Source organism: Pristis pectinata, chromosome 13 (genome assembly GCF_009764475.1).
Source record: "Pristis pectinata isolate sPriPec2 chromosome 13, sPriPec2.1.pri, whole genome shotgun sequence".
Classification (NCBI taxonomy): Eukaryota; Metazoa; Chordata; class Chondrichthyes; order Rhinopristiformes; family Pristidae; genus Pristis; species Pristis pectinata.
Genome location: NC_067417.1, coordinates 788,516 through 811,276, shown reverse-complemented (window position 1 = coordinate 811,276; position 22,761 = coordinate 788,516). Strand labels below are relative to the sequence as shown.

Sequence of the window (22,761 nt, the reverse complement as noted above, 5' to 3'; positions counted from 1 at the left end):
TGACGTCTCCCTTGAACTTCCCACCCATTACCTTAAAGCCATGCTCTCTTGTGTTGAGCATTGGTGCCCTGGGAAAGAGGCGCTGGCTGTCCACCCTATCTATTCCTCTTAATATTTTGTATACCTCTATCATGTCTCCCCTCATCCTCTTTCTCTCCAATGAGTAAAGCCCTAGCTCCCTTAGTCTCTCCTCATACTCCATACTCTCTAATCCAGGTAGCATCCTGGTAAATTTCCTCTGCACCCTTTCCAACGCCTCCACATCCTTCCTATAATGAAGCGACCAGAACTGGACACAGTACTCTAAGTGTGGTCTAACCAAAGTTATGTAAAGCTGCATCATTACTTCGCGGCTCTTAAACTCGATCCCACGACTTATGAAAGCTAACATCCCATAAGCTTTCTTAACTACCCTATCCACCTGTGAGGCAACTTTCAGTGATCTGTGGATATGAAACCCCAGATCCCTCTGCTCCTCTGCACTGCCCAGAATCCTGCCATTTACCTTGTATTCCACCTTGGAGTTTGTCCTTCCAAAGTGTACCACCTCACACTTCTCCGGATTGAACTCCATCTGCCACTTGTCAGCCCAGCTCTGCATCCTATCAATATCCCTCTGTAAGCTTCGACAGCCCTCCACGCTATCCACAACACCACCGATCTTTGTGTCATCTGCAAACTTGCTAACCCACCCTTCCACCCCCTCATCTAAGTCATTAATAAATATCACAAAAAGTAGAGGTCCCAGAACCGATCCTTGTGGGACACCACTAGTCACAGCCCTCCAATCCGAATTCACTCCCTCCACCACAACCCTCTGCTTTTTACAGGCAAGCCAATTCTGAATCCACACGGCCAAGCCTCCCTGGATCCCTTGGCCTCTGACCTTCTGAAGAAGCCTACCATGCGGAACCTTGTCAAATGCCTTACTAAAATCCATGTAAACCACATCTACTGCACTACCCTCATCAATCTTCCTGGTCACCTCCTCAAAGAACCCTATCAGGCTAGTGAGGCAAGATCTTCCCTTCACAAGTCCATGCTGGCTGTCCCTAATCAGTCCATGATTCTCTAAATGATCATAGTTCCTATCTCTTAGAATCCTTTCTAGCAGCTTACCCACCACAAACGTAAGGCTCACTGGTCTGTAATTCCTTGGACTATCCCTACTACCTTTTTTGAATAAGGGGACAACATTTGCTACCCTCCAATCTTCTGGTACCATCCCCATTGACAATGAGGACTCAAAGATCCTAGCCAACAGTTCAGCCATCTCCTCCCTCGCCCCACGAAGCAGCCTGGGGAATATTCCGTCAGGCCCCGGGGACCTATCTGTCCTAATATTTTCTAACAGCTCCAACACATCCTCTCTCTTGATATCTACTTACTCTAGAACATTACCCTTACCAACACTGTCCTCAGCATCATCAACACCCCTCTCCTTGGTGAATACTGAAGAGAAGTATTCATTGAGAACCTCACCCACTTCCACAGCTTCCAGGCACATCCTCCCACCTTTGTCTTTAATCGGACCTACCTTTACTCTAGCCATCCTTCTGCTCTTCACATACGAGTAAAAAGCCTTGGGATTCTCCTTAACCCTACTCGCCAAAGCCTTTTCATGTCCCCTTCTTGCTCTCCTCAGCCCCTTCTTGTTCCCTCCTTGCTACTCTATATTCCTCACGAGCCCTGTCCAATCCTTGCTGCTTACACCTTATGTATGTTGCCTTCTTTTTCCTAACTAGTTGTTCCACCTCTCTTGTCACCCACGGTTCCTTCACCCTACCATTCCTTCTCTGCCTCACCGAGACAAATTTATCCCTAACATACTGCAAGACATCCCTGAACATCGACCACATCTCTATAGTACATTTCCCTTCAAAAATGTCATCCCAATTTACACTCTCAAGTTCTCGCCTTATAGCCTCATAATTCACCTTTCCCCAATTAAATATCTTCCCGTCCTCTTTGCTCCTATCCCTGTCCATGACAATTCTAAAGGTTGTGGAGCAGTGGTCACTGTCCCCCAAATGCTCACCCACCGAGAGATCTGTCACCTGACCCGGCTCATTACCTAAAACTAGATCTAATATGGCATTTCCTCTAGTTGGCCTGTCAACATACTGTGACAGGAATCCGTCCTGGACACACTTAACAAACTCTGCCCCGTCTAAACCTTTGGCACTAAGCAGGTGCCAATCAATATTTGGGAAGTTGAAGTCTCCCACTATAATAACCCTGTTATTTTCACATCTTTCCAAAAACTGCCTCCCAATCTGTCTTCAGTATCCCTACTGCTACCGGGGGGCCTATGGAATACTCCCAGTCGAGTAACTGCTCCTTTCTTGTTCCTAACTTCCACCCATATTGACTCTAGAGAGGATCCTTCTACATTATCCACCTTTTCTGCAGCTGTAACAGTGTCCCTGACCAGTATCGCCACCCCTCCTCCTCTTCTTCCCCCCTCCCTATCCCTTTTAAAACACTGAAAACCAGGAATATTCAATATCCATTCCTGCCCTGATGTCAGCCATGTCTCTGTGATAGCCACAATATCGTAGTCCCATGTACTTAGCCAAGCTCTCAGTTCATCTCCCTTATTCCTGATGCTTCTTGCATTTAAGTAAATCCACCTTACTGCTTTTATAGCCTGTACTCTGCTTCTCCTTCCTCAAAGCCTCTCTACCTGTCAGATCTGACTTTTTCCCATCCCCTTCTTCCTCTGACCTACCCCTCCAGTTCCCATCCCCCTCGCAAAGTAGTTTAAACCAGTCAGTCCCTTACAGACTGAGAAATATATTGGGAAAGAGTATGTCAGAGAACAAGGGGATAATTGATCTGTGGCGCCAGGGGACATGAGTGAGGTCCTGATATTCTGGAGCATGTCTGTATCAGGAAGGGGTTCAATTCCGGCCGCTGTCTGTAAGGAGTTTGTACATTCTCCCCGTGACTGCGTGGGTTTCCTCTGGGTGCTCTGGTTTCCTCCCACATTCCAAATACGTACGGGTTAGGAAGTTGTAGGCATGCTATGTTGGCACCGGAATCGTGGTGACACTTGCGGACAGCCCCCAGAACACTCTACGCAAAAGATGCATGTGTGTTTTAATGTACATGTGACTAATAAAGATATCTTATCTAAGTGTTAGAATTATTGGCATGCATTAAGGTGCATAAGTCCTCGGGCCTGCTGGGCTCTATCCCAGGATGTTAAGGGAAGCAATGGAGGAGATTGCTGGGGCACTGGTGGAGACCTATGCATCTTTATAGCCATGGGTGTCATAGAGTCGTACAGCATAAGCAGGCCCATCATCCTGACTCATCAATGCCAACAGAGATGACTATCTATGCTAATCCCATTTTCCTACATTTGGTCCATATCCCTCTATTGCTTTCCTATACATGTACCTGTCCAACTATTTTTTTAAACACTGTGATTGTACTGCCTCTACCACCTCCTCTGGCAGCTCGTTCCATATACCCACCATCCTGTGTGTGAAAAACCTGCCCCTCAGATCCCCTTTAAATATTTCCCCTTTCACCTTAAACCTATGTCCTCTAGTTTTAGACTCCCCTACCCTTGAAAAAAAACTGAGACTATCTACCCTATCTATGCCCTTCATAATTTAATCAACCTCTATAAGGTCATCCCTCAGCCTCCTGTGTTCCAGAGAGAGCAATCCCAGCCTATCCAACCTCTGCTTGTAAATAAAGCCCTCCAATCCAAGCAACATCCTGATGAATTTCTTCTGCACTCTTTCTAGTGCTACCTCGTCCTTAGTGTGGTGACCTGAACTGAACACAATATTTCAAGTGTGGCCTAACCAATGTCTTGTACAACTGCAACATGGTGTCCTAACTCTTATACTCAATACCCCTACCTATGAAGGCAAGGAAGCTAAACGACTTCACTACTCTATCCACCTCCATTGCCATTTTCAGGGAACTATGAACTTGCACCCCAAGGTCCCAAAGGAAGTATATCACCTCATATTCCAATGCTATGGTATGTACATTGAATTTTCCAGCTTCAGGTAACCTACATTCCCTGTGCTCCTTTCTCTCTCCTTCTGATCCACCCAGGTTCTTCCCTCCTCCAACTGGTTCCATCTGCCCATCATCCTTCCTTATCTGGTTCCACTTATTATCTGCCTTACTTATCAGATTCCAGCATCTGCAGCATCTAATGTCTCCACTTATCACCTTCCAGCCTCTGTCATTACCTCCACTCCCCCCTACCCCAACCTGGCTCCACCTGCCCCTTTTTCCTTCTCTCTCCTGATCTGTCTATCCATCACCCACTAGCTGCTCTCGCCTAACTCCACACACCCCCTCCCTGCTCCATCTGTCCATCATTCTCCTCCTCACCTGGTTCCACCTTTCACCTGTCAAGGCTGCCTCACCTCACCTTCTCACCCCTTTATACTAGCTGTTTCCCTCCCTATGCTTTTGGTCCTGATGCAGGGTCTCGACTTGAAACATCGACTATCCTGTTGCCTCCAAAAATGCTGCCTGACCTGCTGAGTTCCTCCAGCAGCTTGTTTTTTGCTCTTGACTACAGCATCTGAAGATTTTTGTGTCTCCATTCTCATCAAGTCATTATATACATTACAAACAACAAAGATCCCAACACCGATCCCTGTGGGATATCACTGGTTACAGACTTCTAGTCAGAAAAAAACAACCCTCCACCACTACTCTCTGCCTCCTATCACCAAGTTAATTTTGGATCCCACGTTCTGGACCAGCCTACCATGTGGGACCTTGTCCATAGAACCATAGAACACTACAGCACAGAAAACAGGCCATTTGGCCCTTCTAGTCAGTGCCGAAATGTTATTCTGCTGGTCCCATTTACCTGCACCCAGTCCATAACCCTCCAGACCCCTCCTGTCCATGTATCTATCCAATTTATTGTTAAGACTCAAGAGTGAGCCCGCATTTACTACATCAGATGGCAGCCCATTCCATACTCCCACCACTCTTTGAGTGAAGAAGTTCCCCCTAATGCTCCCCCTAAACCTAAACCCTAACCCTAACCCTTTCACCCTAAAGCCATGTCCTCTCGTACTTATCTCTCCTAATCTAGGTGGAAAGAGCCTACTCACATTAATTCTGGATTTCCCTCATAATTCTGTAAACCTCTATCAAATACCCCTCATTCTTCTGCGCTCCAAGGAATAAAGTCCTTGTCAAAAGCCTTGCGAAAGTCCAATGCATTGGGGAGGAGTAGGCAACTCATTCTAATCCATTCAAGTTTCATATACTAGACTCTCAGATCCCTTTGTATTTTGTAATGTCATTTAACTTAAATTATCAAATTGGGACTATTAGGGATAGGTAGCATGGCTTTGTGTGCGTGTGGGGTGTTTGTGTGTGGGGTGTGTGTGTGTGTGGGGTGTGTGGGGTGTGCGCGCGTATGGGGTGTGGGGTGTGTGCGTGTGTGGGGGAGGTGTGTGTGTGTGGGGTGTGTGCATGGGGAGGGTGTTATAGCTTACAAACTTGATTGAGATTTTTGGGGAGGTAATGAAGATGACTAATGAGGGTAGGTCAGTGGATATCATCCACACGGACTTTAGTAAGGCTTTCAACAAAGTTCCTCATGGTAGGCTGATCCAGAAGATTAAGACACATGAGATCCATGGAGACTTGGTAGACTGGATTCAAAATTGGCTTGGCCATAGAAGACATAGGGTGGAGTCCATTTATTCAATATTTCCATATGATATAAGCTGACCTTTTTCAGATCCCTTTCAATAACCCTTGAATACAGAGGAGCCGAGTTAATGACATATAATAATGTTTTTTTTAATTGAAGAAATATGTCCAGCTTTTTTTTTAAAGTTTTTGGTTTCTTTTGGTTTATTATTAATATTTTTTTGATTTGGGTGTTCTTTTCTCATATAATTAAATCTCTTTTCAATTTTCCTTTTGTATTATGTTCACTTAATAAGAGAGCGGGAGGTCTAGATTACTTTTTTTAACTCCTTATGATTATATATATTAACTGTTAAGATTGTTATTCTGATCTCTTTGCACCATATGTATAATTATTAATGTTATATATATATATTAATTTGTACTAATTTGAAAATTAATAAAAAGATTGAAAAAGAAAGAAGTTATAGGGGAGTAGTGGAGGGGTGTTATTCTGACTGGAGGTCTGTGACTAGTGCTGTTCGCAAGGATCAGTGATGGGATTGCTGTAGTTTGTGATGAATCACAAACTACAGCGATCCCATTTTTGTATGTATATATATATATATATATATATATATATATATATATATAAATGATTTGGACGAAAGTGTAGGTGGGCTGTTTAGTAAGTTTGCAGACGACACAAAAATTGGTGCAGCTGTGGACAGTGAGGAAGATTGTCAAAGGATACAGTAGGATATAGGCAGGTTGGAAATATGGGCAGGGAAATGGCAGATGGTACTTAATCTGGACAAGTGTGAGGTGTTGCACTTTGGGACGTCAACTGTAAGAGGGAAGTATATACTAAATTTCAGGACCCTTAAGAGCATTGATGTTTCTAATCCCTCTAATCTTGGGGTGCAAGTCCATAGCTTCCTGACAGTGGCAATGCAAAGTAGATAGGGTGGTAAAGAAGGCATAAGGCACGCTAGCCTTCATCAGTCAGGGCTCTGCGTATAAATGTCAGTAAGTCAGGTTGCAGCTGTATAATACTTTGGTTAGGCCATATTTAGAGTACTGTGTACAGTCTGGTCACCACATTCCAGGAAGAACGTGGAGGTTCTAGAGAGTGTACTGTGGAGGTTCACCAGGATTTTGACACAAGAGACTACATATGCTGGGTCCAGATGACCCAGATGAAGTCCAGATGCAGGGTCTCGACCCAAATCGTTGACTGTTCATTTCCCTCCATAGATGTTGCCTGACCTGCTGAGTTCCTCCAGTGCTTTGTGTGTTTCACCAGGATGTTCCCTGGATTGGAGTGTATTAGCTATAAGGAGAGGTTAGATAAACTTGGAATGTTTTCTCTGGAGCATTGGAGCCTGACAGGCAACTTGATACGTTAATAAAATTTTGAGAAATGGATAGTCAGTGTCTTTTCACACATGGTGGAAAGGTCAGATATTAGAGATCATAGGTTTAAGGTGAGGTGGAAAGTTTTAAAGGAGATTTACAGAGCAGGTCTTCTACACAGAGAGCACTAGATGTTGAAACAACTGCCAGGGAAAGTGTTGGAAGAAAGATCCAATAGCAACATTTAAGAGGCATTTAGACAGACACATGAACAGCGGGGAATGGAAGGATATCGGCCATGTGCAGGCAGATGTGCATTTTAAATTGGCATTATGGTCAGCACAGACATTGTGGGCTGAAGGGCCTGTTCCTGCATCCTACTGTTCAATGTTCCAAGTGATAATCTGATTTTATATTCTTCCTTCCAAGGTGGATAACTTCATATTTTTCTACATTACATACCATCTTCAGAAAGGCATCTATTCAAAAAGGCATCTATTGTACCGGTGTCCAAGAAGAGCGTGGTGACCTGCCTCAATGACTACTGTCTGGGAGCACTTACATCAACCGTAATAAAGTGCTCCGAGAGGTTGGTTATTGTACGAATCAACTTCTGCCTCAGAGATAACCTGGATCCACTTCAATTAGCCCACCACCACAGCAGGTCAATAGCAGATGCGATTTCTCTTGCTCTTCACCCTGCTCTGGACCATCTGGACAACAGGAACTCAAATGTCAGCCTGCTGTTCATCAACTAGCTAGGCATCCATCCAAACTCATCAGCAAGGTTCAAGACCTGGGTATCTGCACCTCCCTCTGCAACTGAATACTCGACTCATCGGCAGACCTCAGTCAGTAAAGATTGGTAACAACATCTCCTCCTCGCTGACCATCAACACAGGTGCACCTCAAGGCTGTGTACTTAGCCCCCTGCTGTATTCTCTATACACGCTTGACTGTGTGGCTAAGCACAGCTCCAATGCCATATACAAATTCGGCAATGACACCACTGTTGGTGATGAATCAGCATACAGGAGCAAGACAGGAAACCTGATTAAGTGGTGCCGCAACAACAACCTCTTGCTCAACGTCAGTAAAATTAAAGAGTTAATTGTTGACTTCAGGAGGGGGAAGGAGAGTGAACATTGGAAGAGTGGTGGTGGAGAGAGGCAGCAGCTTTAAATTCCTGGATGTTAACATATCGGATGACCTGTCCTGGACCCAGCACATAGATGCAATCACAAGGAAGGTATGCCAGCGTATTTACTTTCTTAGGAGGTTAGGGAGGTTTGGCTTGACACTGAACACTCTGACAAACTTCTACAGATATACCTCTGAAAGTGTCCTGACTGGCTGCATCATGGTCTGGTATGGCAATTCAAATATGCAAGAATGTGAAGAACTGCAGAGAGTAATAGACTCAGTCCAATACATCACAGGTACATCCCTCCCCACCACTGGTAGTATCTACAGGAAGCGCTGCCTCAAGAAGGCGACATCCATCATCAAAGATCCCTACCATCCGAGCCATGCCATCTTCTTGCAGCTACCATTGGGCAGGAGATATAGAAGCCTTAAGTCCCACATCACCAGGTTCAAGAATAGCTACCTCCCTTCAACCAGTCGGTTCTTAAACCAACTGGCACAACCCTAATCACTACAGTTCAGCAATACTATGACCACTTGATCACTTTCCACTAAAATGGACCTTGTTTTTTTTTGTTTTAATGGTGATCTTTCTTGTAAAAATTGTTTAATTTATGTTTTTCTTGTGAATGCTGCTTATATGATGCAATGTGCCTGTGATGCTGCTGCTATAAGTTTTTCATTGCACCTGTGCACACATGGACTTGTGCATATGACAATAAACTTGACTCTGACTTTGACCATCTGCCAACTTCTTGCTCACTCTCTTAACCAATCTATATCCGTTTACAAGCTCTTTATGTCCTCTGCATAACTTGGTAACACACCTATCTTCATATCATCAGAAAATCTGACCACAGTATATTCAGTTCCCTCTTCCAAGCATTAGTATAGATTGCAAGTGAAGGCCCCAACAATTAACCCTACCTGCGAATGACTGCCAATGTAAAATGACCAATTTACCCCAACTCACTCTACTGTTTATGAGCATATGAGTTTTCCCTGGTATTCTGGCCAATATTTATTCTCAATCAACATTACTAAAACAGTTCACCTCGAAATTGTTGCATTGTTCCTTGGAGACTGCTGTGCACAAATTGATTACTGATTACCAGGCCATCCTAAAGTGCTTTACAATTAGGCATTTAACATAGAACATAGGACATTACAGCACAGTTCAGGCCCTTCAGCCCACAATGTTGTGCCAACATTTTATCCTGCTCTAAGATCTATCTAACCCTTCCCTCCCACATAGCCCTCCATTTTTCTATCATCCATGTGCCTATCTAAGAGTCTCTTAAACGTCCCTAATGTATCTGCCTCCACAACCTCTGCCGACAGTGCGTTATGTCCCCTTGAGTTAGCCATTGTCGCCCTGGGAAAAAGTCTCTGGCTGTCCACTCGATCTATGCCTCTTATCATCTTGTACACCTCTATCAAGTCACCTCTCATCCTCCTTCGCTCCAAAGAGAAAAGTCCTAGCTCACGCAACCTTTCCTCACAGGATATGCTCTCCAATCCAGGCAGCATCCTGGTAAATCTCCTCTGCACCCTCCCTAAAGCTTCCACATCCTTCCTATAATGAGGCAACCAGAGCTGAACACAATACTCCAAGTGTGATCTAACCAGAGTTCTATAGAGCTGCAACATTACCTGGAGGCTCTTGAACTCAATACCCTGACTAATGAAGGCCAACACTCCATACGCCTTCTTAACAACCCTATCAACCTGCGCGGCAACCTTCAGAGATCTATGGATGTGGACCCCAAGATCCCTCTGTTCCTCCACACTGCTAAGAGGTCCTGCCATTAACCTTGTATTCTGCCTTCAAATTCAATCTTCCAAAGTGTATCACTTCACACTTTTCTGGGTTGAACTCCATCTGCCACTTTTCAGCCCAGCTCTGCATCCTATCAATGTCCTGTTGTAACCTACACAACCTTCTACACTATCCACAACACCACCAACTTTCATATCATCAGCAAACTTACCCACCCTTCCAAATCCTCATCCAGTAATTTATAAAAATCACAAAGAGCAGGGGTCCCACAACAGATCCCTGCAGAACACCACTGGTCACCGCCCTCCAGACAGAATATGTTCCATCTACAACCACCCTCTGTCTTCTATGGACGGGCCAATTCTGAATCCACACAGCCAAGTTTCCTTGGATCTCATGCCTCCTGACTTTCTGATTGAGCATTCCATGAGGAACCTTATCAAACGCCTCACTAAAATCCATGTACACCACATCCACTGCTCGACCTTCATCAACGTGCTTTGTCACATCCTCAAAGAAGTCAATCAGGCTCGTGAGGCACGACCTGCCCCTCACAAAGCCATGCTGACTGACCCTAATCAGCTTATGCTTCTCCAAATGCCCATAAATCCTGTCTCTAAGAATCTTCTCCAGTAATTTGCCCATCACTGAAGTAAGACTCAATGGTCTGTAATTCCCAGGGTTATCCCTACTCCCTTTCTTAAACAAAGGAACAACATTTGCCACCCTCCAATCATCTGGCACTACTCCTGTGGCCAGTGAGGACGCAAAGATCATTGCCAAAGGCGCAGCAATCTCTTCCCTCGCTTCCCATAATAACCTTGGATATATCCCATCCGGCCCCTGTAACTTATCTATCCTAATGTTTTTCAAAATTTCCAGCATGTTCTCATGCCCTAGCGTATCAGCCTGTTGTACGCCATCCTCACAAATATCAAGGTCTCTTTCAGTGGTGAATACGGAAGCAAAATATTCATTAAGGACCTCCCTACCTCTTCCGACTCCAGACATATGTTTCCTGTTTTATCCCACGTTTCCCCTTTTATCCCTATTTGAAATATACCTAATTGTAAAGCACTTTAGGATGGCCTAGGGCTATGAAAGGTACAAAAGAAATGTAAATTTGTCAGTGAAGAAGAGCACTTGAGCTGATACTTAATTCTTTACAGAGACATCTCTCTTGCTCCCTTGATAACAATTCCCCCAGAAAGATTATACCCAGAGATCAGGACTACAGAGAAGTAATAAAGTGAGGCAGCTTTCTCAGTAAAGCACCCTACCTTCAGGAAAGGAATGACAAAAGGCCTCAAGGGGAAGTTGGTTGCCTCCTGAAGCTTTGAGTGAAACTCCTCAATAGTCCGGGTAGAATTCTGCAATAAATGAAAATAAGTTGTGATCAGTCCCAAATCACCAAAAGCTGATGTATATCTAATACACAATACCAATAATTCAGTCTGACGTTTTTTCTCACTGAACTCAGGAATACAGCAAACACTGCTGTTTCCCACCCTGGCCAGATGAGAGTCATAGAATTATACAGCACGGAAACAGGCCCTTCAGCCCAACTGGTCCATGCTGACCAAGCTGTCCCATCCAAGCTGGTCCTATTTGCCAACGTTTGGCCAATAACCTTGTAAACCTTTCTAATCCATGCACCTGTCCAACTGTCTTTTAAAAGTTGTTATTGTTCCTGCCTCAACCACTTCCTCTGGCAGCTCATTCCACATAGACACCACCCTTTGTATAAAAAATTTGGCCCTCAAGTTCATCTTAAATCTTTCTCTTGTCACCTTAAACCTATGTCCTCTAGTTCTTGATTCCCCAACTCTGGGAAAAGGACTGAATGCATTCACCCTATCTATGCCCCTCATGATTTTATACACCTTGATAAGATCACCTCTCAGTCTCCCATGCTCTAAGGAATAAAGTCCTAGCCTATCCAACCTCTCCCTGTAACTCGAGTTTCTCAAGTTCTGGCAGCATCCTTGTAAATCTTTTATGCATTCTTTTCAGCTTAATAACATCTTTCTTGTACCTGAGAATCAACATAGAACATTACAGCACAGCACAGGCCCTTCGGCCCACGATGTTGTGCCAACATTTTATCCTACTCTGTCTATCTAACCCTTCCTTCCCACACAGCCCACCATTTTTCTATCACTCATGTGCCTATCTAAGAGTCTCTTAAATGTCCCTAATATATCTGCCTCCACAACCTCTGCCGACAGTGCGTTCCATGTATCCATCACTCTCTGTGTAAAAAACTTACCTGTGACATCCCCCCATACCTTCCTCCAACCACCATAAAATTATGCCCCCTCGTGTGAGCCATTTTCGCCCCGGGAAAATGTCTCTGACTGTCCACTTCTATCAAGTCACATCTCATCCTCCTTTTTTGTTGTTGCCATAGCAAGCTGTGATGCATCCAGATAAGATTCAGATAGGATGCTTTATCTGACCAGCCATGATTGAATAACAGAGCAGACTCATGGGCCAAATGGCCTAATTCTGCTCCTATATCTCATGGTCTTATTATATGCATACCCTACACTGATTTCACTATCCTCCATGTTCTTGTCCTTGGTGAATACTGATGCAAAGTACTTGTTTAATACCTCATTCACATCGTCTGGCTCCAGCATAAATTCCCTCCTTTATCCTTGAGTGGTCCTACTCTCTCCCTAGCTACCCTTTCGATTTTAATATATGTATAAAATGCCTTTGGATTTTCCTTAATCCTACTCACCAAGGACATTTCACTGCCCCTTTTAACACTCCTAATTCCCTGCTTGAGTTCTTCCCTGATTTTCTCAAATTCCTTAAGGGCCCTGTCTAATTTCAGCTTCCTAAATTTTACATGCTTCCTTTTCCTTTTTGAATGAATTTATAACATCCCTCATCATGCAAGGTTTCTGAACCTGGCCTTGTATTCCTTTCCTCCTTACTGGACCATGCCAGTCCTGAATTCTGATCAGCTGGTCTTTAAACGGCTCCCACGTGACAGATGTGAACTTGCCCAATAACAGCTGCTCCCAATCTCCTCTCCTAGTTCTTACCAAATAATGTTGTAATTTGCCTTCCCCCAATTTAGCACTCCCCCCACTTCCCGAGGTGCAGACTTATACTTATTCATAAATATCTTGAAACTTAAGGAGTTGTGATCACTATTCCCAAAATGCTCTTCTATTGAAACCTCAATCTTCTAACTAAGAGGTCAGTACAAGGAGGCCAATACAAGGTCGAGTATTGGCTCTCCTCTAGTTGGACTATCTATGTACTGTTTCAAATATCCCTCTTGGATGCACCTAACAAATTCTGTCCTTCTGAGCCTCTGGCACAAGGAAGTCCCAATCAATATTAGGGTAGTTATAAAGCACTAATTCAGCTCAGATGGAGCATTATGTCATGGGCATACTCGGCAGATAAGGCAGCATTTGTGGAGAGAAAAAGGTGTTAAAACCATAGAACCATACAGCACAAAACAGGCCCTTCGGCCCACCGTGTCGTGCCGTCCATCAGACCACCCTCACACTACCTAACCCCTTCCTCCCGCATATCCCTCTATCTCACGTTCCTCCATATGCCTATCCAACAAGCTCTTGAACCTGTTCAATGTATCTGCCTCCACCACCACCCCAGGCAGTGCATTCCATGCACCAACCACTCTTTGGGTGAAAAACCTCCCTCTGACATCTCCCCTGAACCTCCCACCCATAACCTTAAAGCCATGACCTCTCGTCTTGAGCATTGGTGCCCTGGGAAGGAGGCGCTGACTGTCTACTCTATCTATTCCTCTCAATATTTTATATAACTCTATCATGTTTCCTCTCATCCTCCTCCTTTCCAGTGAATAAAGCCCTAGCACCTTAAGCCTCTCCTCATATTCAATACTCTCCAATCCAGGCAGCATCCTGGTAAATCTCCTCTGCACCCTCTCCAACACCTCCACATCCTTCCTATAATGAGGCGACCAGAACTGAACACAGTACTCTAAGTGTGGCCTAACTAGAGTTTTGTAAAGCTGCATCATCACCTCGCGGCTCTTAAACTCAATCCCGCGACTTATGAAAGCCAACATCCCATTGGCCTTCTTAACTGCTCTTTCCACCTGTGAGGCAACTTTCAACGAACTGTGAATATGAACCCCCAGATCCCTCTGCTCCTCCACACTGCCAAGTACCTTGCCGTTTACCCTGTACTCTGCCCTGGAGTTTGTCCTTCCAAAGTGTACCACCTCACACTTCTCCGGATTGAACTCCATCTGCCACTTGTCAGCCCAGTTCTGCATCCTATCAATATTCCTCTGTAAGCTCCGACAGCCCTCCACACTATCCACAACACCGCCGATCTTAGTGTCGTCCGCAAACTTACTAACCCAGCCCTCCACCCCCTCATCTAAGTCATCTATAAATATCACAAAAAGTAGAGGTCCCAGAACCGATCCCTGCGGGACACCACTAGTCACTGCCTTCCAATCCGAGGGCACTCCCTCCACCACAACCCTCTGCTTTCTACATGCAAGCCAATTCCTAATCCACACAGCCAAGCTTCCTTGGATCCCTTGGCCTCTGACCTTCTGAAGAAGCCTACCATGAGGAACCTTATCAAACGCCTTACTAAAATCCATGTAAACCACATCCACCACACTGCCCTCATCAATCTTCCTGGTCACCTCCTCAAAGAACTCTATCAGGCTTGTGAGGCAAGATCTTCCCTTCACAAAGCCATGCTGGCTGTCCCTAATCAGTCCATGATTCTCAAGGTGTTCATAAATCCTATCCCTTAGAATCCTTTCTAACAGCTTACCCACCACAGACGTGAGACTCACCAGTCTATAATTCCCTGGCCTATCCCTATTACCTTTTTTGAACAAGGGGACCACATTCGCAATCCTCCAATCCTCCGGCACCACCCCCGTAGACAACGAGGACTCAAAGATCCTTACCAGCGGTTCAGCAATCTCTTCCCTAGCCTCTCAAAACAGCCTGGGGAAAATCCCGTCAGGCCCCGGAGATTTATCTGTCTTAATATTATTTAACAATTTCCACATTTCCTTATTGAAGGGGACGATTTCAACCCATCAAGTCTATGCCAGCTCACAAAGCAATCTGTCTCCTCCACTAGTTTTCTCTGTAACCTGTTCTTCAGATTCTACCATCACCAACACACTTAGAGCAATATACTGTAACCAATTAACCTACCAATCCACACATTTTTGAGATGTAGGAAGGTACAGGAACACCCAAGGGAAATCCAGACAGTCATAGGGAGAATGTGCAAGTTCCACACAGACAGTACCAGAGTTCAAGACTGAACTGGGGCTCCCCGGGGTAAATAGCCTATAGTTGTCATAATAATCTTTTCTCCGCAGAAACTGCCTAATCTGCTGAGCACCTCTAATATTTTCTGTTTTATTACATATTTCCAGTATTTTGCTTTTGAAATACCACATCATTTCAACAGATGAAAGATTACAATTATTGAACCTTGGCCATTTCCCTTAGTACCTTCAGTTAACAGAAATAACAGAGAAGGTTAAGAGGAGATGTAATAGAGGAATTAAAGTATTTAAAATAATAATAGGTTTTAAAAGAGAGAAAAGGTTTAAAGCTTCGTAACAGGACAACATGGCACAGTATGCACCTGGTAGACCTGTTGCTTCACAGCACCAGACAGCTGGATTTAATTTTGACCAATAGTACTGTGTGTGTGGAATTTGCACGTTCTCCCTGTGATTGCAGGGGATTCCTCTGGGTGCTCCAATTTTCTCCCAAGTCCCAAAGATGGCAGGTTGATAGATTAATTGGCCACTGTAAATTATCCCTAGTGTGTAAGTGAGTGGTAGAATCTGGGGGCAATAGATGAGACTGTGGGGAAAATAAAATGTATGTAGTATTAGTGTAAATGGGTGGTTGACGGTTGGCGCGGACTCAGTGGGCCGAAGGACCTGATTCTGTGCTGTATGTCTCTATGACTCTAAGGGGGACAGATTTTATTTTGTTGACAAATGAACCACAAACAACATGTGAGAATGTTTATTTTAAACTTGACGAGTGATTAGCATTCTGAATGCATTGCCAGGTTAGGTGGCAGATACAATTTCAATTTAGTTCAGATGGTATGTAGATAAATTCTTGCAGGGAAAATAATTGCACCAATATTAGGAAGTGGGCCACGGGAGAGGGGAGAAGTGGAGTATTGAGTAGAGGTAGGAGGGGGGTGTGAGGCAGCGAAAGGTGTTGGAGTAGGGTAGACCAAATGGAAACTTGGTGTAAAGGGGTAAGGGACAGAGGTGTAAAGGGGTAAGGGACAGAGGTGTAAAGGGGTAAGGGACAGAGGGATCAAAGGTGTAGCCTACTGGCACCCACATGGACTCAAGCTCTGCCTGTCTTTTTGTGGGATATCAACGAATTTAGGAAACTAGATCAAGAAGTAGGACCTCAAAGGTAATAATCTCAGGATTGCTACCTGTGCCACGTGCCAGTCAGAGTAGGAATAGCAGCACAGTTAGGATGAATATGTGGCTTGAGCAGTGGTGCAGGAGGGAGGGTTTCAGATTCCTGGGGCACTGGAACCAGTTCTGGGGGAGGTGTGACCAGTTCAAAACTGGATGGTCCACACCTGGGCAGGACCGGAATCAATGTCCCAGGGGAATTGTTTGCTGGTGCTGTTGGAGAGGGTTTAAACTAATACGGCAGGGGAATGGGAACCCATGCAGAAAGACAGAGGGAAGCAAAGCAGAGACTAGAGCAAAAGTTAGAAAAGAGAAAAGTAAGAGTGGAGGACAGAAATGTCAAATGCAAAGGTTACCAGATTCTAAAAGGACTATGAGTGTAAGGGCACTTTATCTGAATGCTCGTAGTATTCGAAACAAGGTCAGTGAACTTGTGGCACAAATCAGTACAAAGGGGTATGATTTAGTGGCCATTACAGAAACTTGCTTGCAGGGTGGAGGTGAGTGGGAATGAAATATCCAAGGGTACCAGGTAATACGGAAGGATAGGCAGGAAGGTAAGGGAGGTGGGGTAGCGCTCTTAATTCAGAATGAGATCAGGGCGATAGCGAGAGACAATACAAGATCTAAGGAGCAGAATGTTGAGTCCATCTGGGTAGAGATTAGGAACAGTAAAGGGAAAAAAATCACTGGCGGGAGTTGTCCATAAGCCATCGAATAATAACATTACAGTGGCACAGGCAATAAACCAAGAAATATTTGATGAATGGAACGGCAGTTGTCTTGGGGGACTTTAACTTCCACATAGATTGTGCGAATTAAATTGGTCGAGGCAGTCCTTAGAGGACTTCAGAGAATGCATCTGTGATAGCTTTCTTGAACAGCATGTTAGTGAACCTGCAAGGGAAAATGCTACCTTAGATCTAGTCCTGTGCAATGAGACAGGTAAAATTAATGATCTTGTAGTTAGGGATCCTCTTGGAAAGAGTGATCAGAGTGTGATTGAGTTTCTCATACAAATGGAGGGTGCAATAGTTCACTCTAAAACCAGTATATTATGTCTAAACAAGGGAGACTACAACGGGATGAGGGAGGAGTTCGCTAGCGTAGACTGGGAACACAGGCTGTGTGGTGGGACAGTGGAGGAACAGTGGAAGACTTTCAAAGAGATTTTTCACAGTGCTCAACAGAAGTATATTCTGGTTAAAAGCAAGGACAGTAAGGGTGGGGAGAGCCAGCCTTGGATAACTAAGGAAATAAAAGAAGGCATCAAATTAAAAGCTCATGCATACAAAGTCACCAAGAGTAATGGAAAACTGGGAGATTGGGAAAACTTTAAAAAGCCACAAAGAACCACTAAGCAAGCAATAAGGAAAGGGAAGATAGATTATGAAAGTAAACTAGCACAAAATATAAAAACAGATAGTAAAAGCTTTTATAATTATATAAAGCAGAAAAGGGTGGCTAAAGTGAACGTAGGTCCCTTGGAAGATGAGAAGGGGGAATTAATATTGGGTAATGTTGAAATGGCTGAGGCCTGGAACGACTATTTTGTGTCGGTCTTCACAGTGGACACATCTAACGTGCCAAAGAGAGATGTTATGGATGTGTTGGGAGGTGAGGACCTCAACACATTCGCTGTCACTAAAGAGGTAGTGATGAGCAAACTAGTGGGCCTAAAGGCCTCAAGTCCCCTGGTCCTGATGGGATGCATCCCAGGGTACTGAAAAAAATGGCGGAAATTATAGTGGAGGCGTTTGTGATAATTTACCAAAATTCTCTGGAGTCTGGGCAGGTCCCGGCAGATTGGAAGACAGTGAATGTCACGCCACTGTTTAAAAAAGGATGTAGGCAAAAGGCAGGTAACTATAGGCCAGTTAGCTTAATGCCTGTCGTCGGGAAAATGCTTGAAGTTATCATTAAGGAAGAAATAGCGAGACATCTGGATAGAAGTGGTTCCATCAGGCAGACACAGCATGGATTCAGGAAGGGCAGGTCCTGTTTGACACATTTACTGGAGTTCTTTGAGGAGATAATGAGGCGCAGTGGATAGAGGGGAACAGGTGGATGTTGTATACTTGGATTTCCAGAAGGCGTTTAATAAGATGTTGCATAAAAGACATCCATAAGATAAGGATGCATGGAGTTGGGGGTAATGTATTAGCACGGATAGAGGATTGGTTAACCAACAGAAGGCAAGAGAGTTGGGATAAATGGGTGTTTCTCTGGTTGGCAATCAGTGGTGAGCGGGGTGCCACAGGGGTCATTGCTGGGCCCACAACTGTTCATGATATACATGAATGATTTGAAAGAGGGGACCAAGTGTAGCGTATCTAAGTTGCTGATGACACTAAATTGAGTGGGAAAGCAAATCATGAAACTCTTCAGAGAGATATAGATAGGTTAAGTGAGTGGGCAAGGGTCTGGCAGATGGAGTACAATGTTGGTAAATGCGAGGTCATTCACTTTGGAAGGAAAAATAGACAAACAGATTATTATTTAAATGGTGAAATATTGCAGCATGCTGTTGTGCAGAGGGACCTGGGAGTACTTGTGCATGAATCGCATGACGTTGGTTTGCAGGTGCAACAGGTTATCAAGAAGGCAAATGGAATGTTGGCCTTCATTACTAGAGGGATTGAATTTAAGAGCAGGGAGGTTATGCTGCAACTGTACAGGGTACTGGTGAGGCCACACCTTGAGTACTGCGTGCAGTTCTGGTCTCCTTACTTGAGGAATGATATACTTGCTTTGGAGGTGGTGCAGAGGAGGTTCACCGGGTTGATTCCAGAGATGAGAGGGTTAGCCTATGAGGAGAGATTACTGGGACTACACTCGCTGGAAATCAGAAGAATAAGAGGGGATCTTATAGAAACATAAAATTATGAAAGGGGTAAATAAGATAGAGGCAGGAAAGTTGTTTCCACTGTTAGGTGAGACTAGAACTAGGGGACATAGCCTCAAGGTTCTGGGGAATAGATAAAGGATGGAAATGAGGAGAAACTGCTTTTCCCAGAGAGTAGTGAATGGGTGGAATTCTCTACCCAGGGATTGAATTTAAGAGCAGGGAGGTTATGCTGCAACTGTACAGGGTACTGGTGAGGCCACACCTTGAGTACTGCGTGCAGTTCTGGTCTCCTTACTTGAGGAATGATATACTTCATTAAAGGGTATAATGAGGCTACCTCATTAAATATATTTAAGACAATTGGATATATTTTTCCATAGTAGGGGAATTAAGGGTTATGGGGAATAGGGTTAGGTGGATCTGAGTCCATGGCCAGATCGGCCATGATCTTATTGAATGGCGGAGCAGGCTCGATGGGCCAGATGGCCTCCTCCTGCTCCTATTTCTGATGTTCTTATGTATCTTTGCTTACAATCATTGTTTCTATTGCTTGTTATTTTACTATCATATACTCTCACTCTTTACCAAATGTCTTCCTAACATCCTCTCAGTCCTTGGGCTTACTACTCTTGACAACATTAGAAGCCTATTTTTTTAAAGTTCTATTAATATTCTCCTGTTCCTTAATTAACCACAGAGGAATTACTTCTCATGGAATTTTCATTTCTTAATGTATATTTGTTGCAGATTTTGCAATAATTGTTTCTTACCAATTCAGCCGTCATAAATAAAAATAATTAATTAGATAAGTTTAAGACTCTAGTTTCCAATTTCTGTCTCCTTTTGAACTGCATGTAAAATTCCATCGTATTACATTTTTCTGTAGATGATCCATTACTATGAAATTACTAGTTGATACTGACTCGCTGCACACGGTCTATGATAGTTAGTTTCAGAAAACTGTCCTGAATGCAACCCATCTGAATTTTTTTTGCTAATTTGATATGCCCAATCTATATGACTGTTATATTTCCCCCACTCATCATTGTTTATAACCTTCTCTGCATGACTTTAGTTGTTTGATAAATTCTCTCTCCAACAGAGTTACTGAAGTAAGCATCCCAACCAGTTTCTTTGTTCCTAATTATCTCTCAATCTTATTTATATTGTTTCTCGACTTGTTCTTCAGGGCAAAGGTCATGCATCATTACTGCCTTTATGTCATCCTTATCATCACAGCCACCCCACCTTCCTTACTGTTTTATCTCTTTCCAAACATTAAATATACTTGAATATTTAATTGTCAACATGCTATAAAATGCAACTAGTATTTCATGAGCTGAAAATCCTTAACCTCACACCAGTTTCTGAGCAGCATATTTAACTTTCTGATCCGTGCAACCTATGCCAATTTACTTGTGTCTTGGGTAATAGTCCCGAGATTTTTGCCGTTAAGGTTTTGAATTTCAGTTTCAGCCCAAGCTCCTCGATATACATTAACAACTTGAATGTGAATGTAGGAGGTATAATAAAGTTTGCAGGGGATACAAATATTGATGGTTTTGTAGAAAGTGAGGAAGGTTGTCTCAGGCTACCTGATACAGATCAGCTGGAAAATTGGGCAGTGCAGTGGTAACTGGAATTTAACCCTGACAAATGTGAGATGATGCACTTTGAGAAGACAACAAAGGTAAGACATGCACAGTAAATGATGGGGCTATACAAAGTGTTTTGAAGAACAGAGGGACCTGAAGTACAAGTCCATATATCCCTGAAGGTGGCAGCACAGGTGGGTAATGTGGTGAAGAAGTCATAGGGGATGCTTGCCTTTATCAGCTGTGGCACAGAATATAAGAGCTGGGATGTCATGTTTTAACTTTAGAAAACATTGGCTAGGCCACATCTGAAGAAGTGTGTGCAGTTCTGGTCACCACGTGACAAGAAGGATGTGATTAAGCTAAGCTAGAGAGGATGTAGAGGAGACCCATGAAGATGTTGTCTATAGTGGAGTATTTCAGATATAAGAGACACTGGATAGGTTGGGTTTGTTTTCCCTGGAGCAGAGGAGACTAAGGGATGATTTGATAGAGGCATATAAAATTATGAGGGGAATAGATAGGGAAGATAATAGGAATATTTTCTCCCCATGGTGGAGTATTTAAGACAAGAGGGTATGGGTTTATGGTGAGAGGCTGAGGGTTTAGAGATGTAAGAGGGGGATTTTTTCCACACTGAGGGTAGTTGCAGCCTGGAATGTACTGCCTGAAGGGTTGGTGAGGGCAGATACTCTCACAACATTTAAGAAGCATCCAGGCAAGTACTTGAATTGGGTACAGTGGACAGCATGGACATGATGGGCCAAAGGGCCTGTTTCTGTCTGGTACAACTCTGACGCTATAAATCTCTCAAGAGAACCTGATTCCTATTCTGTTTACAATGCTTGCTCTCACATTGACTCCAGCAACTGGATCTTCCCTTTCTCATTCTCTTCTTCTCCAGCCCCTTAAATCTTGCAGGAGACTGACAACAGTCTTCAGGGCTCTTAATCACAGCTCTAGAAAATGGCACCTACCCTGATTATACTGTCCCCTAGCATAACCATGTTTCTTTTCATTCCTCCTTTCCCTGAAATTATCTCCTGCACCATCATGCTCTGCTTAAATTTCCCATTTCTAACAGCCTTTGTTCACATTCTGACTCAGTACTCAGACCTGAAGGACAAGGGCAAATACTGAGATCCCATATATGATCAATGCATATTTCAAAAATCATTGTAAAGTTTCAAAGTTATTTTTCTAGTACTATATAAGGCTGATTATAAACATGACTGAATCAATCTCGATTATTCAACGTGGCTCTCAATAAGTTTGGGAGCTGAATGCAAGAATATACAAAGCAGAAGAAGGTCCCTGGTGCTTGCTCCACCATTCAATAAGATCATGACTGATCTTTCACTTTCCTGCACTAACCTTTAATTTCAAAAATCTATCAGTCTCCATCTTGAATATTCTAAGATTCCACAGATTGAGAATTCCGAAGGCTCTGGGTGAAGGAATTTCTTCTCATCATTATCCTAAATGGTCAACCCATATTTTAAGACTGTGACCCCTGATTTGAGACTAGAACTGCTGTGAACAGATTCTTTGAGCCATGTTCTGCATTTCCTGGATGCAGCTAGAATGTCTACAGAATACAATCCGAGGTAGCACAAGAAATCTGTGAGTCAATGAAAAATGTAAAGAGAAAGTCAAAGAAGAATAGAGACTGAGGATGGAGGGGTGGGGGGGTGGGTGGAAGAGAGAGATGGCAGAAACTGCTGTCTAACAGGCTGAGTTAGATAGGGAGAATTCTTCGCTACAGTCTTATCATACACATATATAGATGAAAGATGAAAGCAACATTATCCCCAGTCCTGAACTCAGAAGAACATTGCCTCTTATACAACTGCCAATTCCAATGCCTGACAACAGACGTCTTCTTCATTTTCCAATTACATGCCATATTCATGCTAAATTATGCCCAGTGTTGGTATTCCACAGTTCT

At 43.7% G+C, this 22,761-nt stretch overlaps 1 protein-coding gene across 6 annotated transcripts in view; it reads right to left on the bottom strand.

The window, feature by feature from the left end:
* cbfa2t3 (CBFA2/RUNX1 partner transcriptional co-repressor 3) overlaps positions 1–22,761 on the bottom strand; it is a 183,630-nt gene that overhangs the window by 50,248 nt on the left and 110,621 nt on the right. For all 6 annotated transcript variants that reach the window (XM_052028618.1, XM_052028616.1, XM_052028617.1 and 3 more), the window contains one exon: positions 11,197–11,286. In XM_052028618.1, coding sequence (XP_051884578.1) covers positions 11,197–11,286 — 90 coding nt within the window. The remainder of the gene's footprint in view (positions 1–11,196; positions 11,287–22,761) is intronic.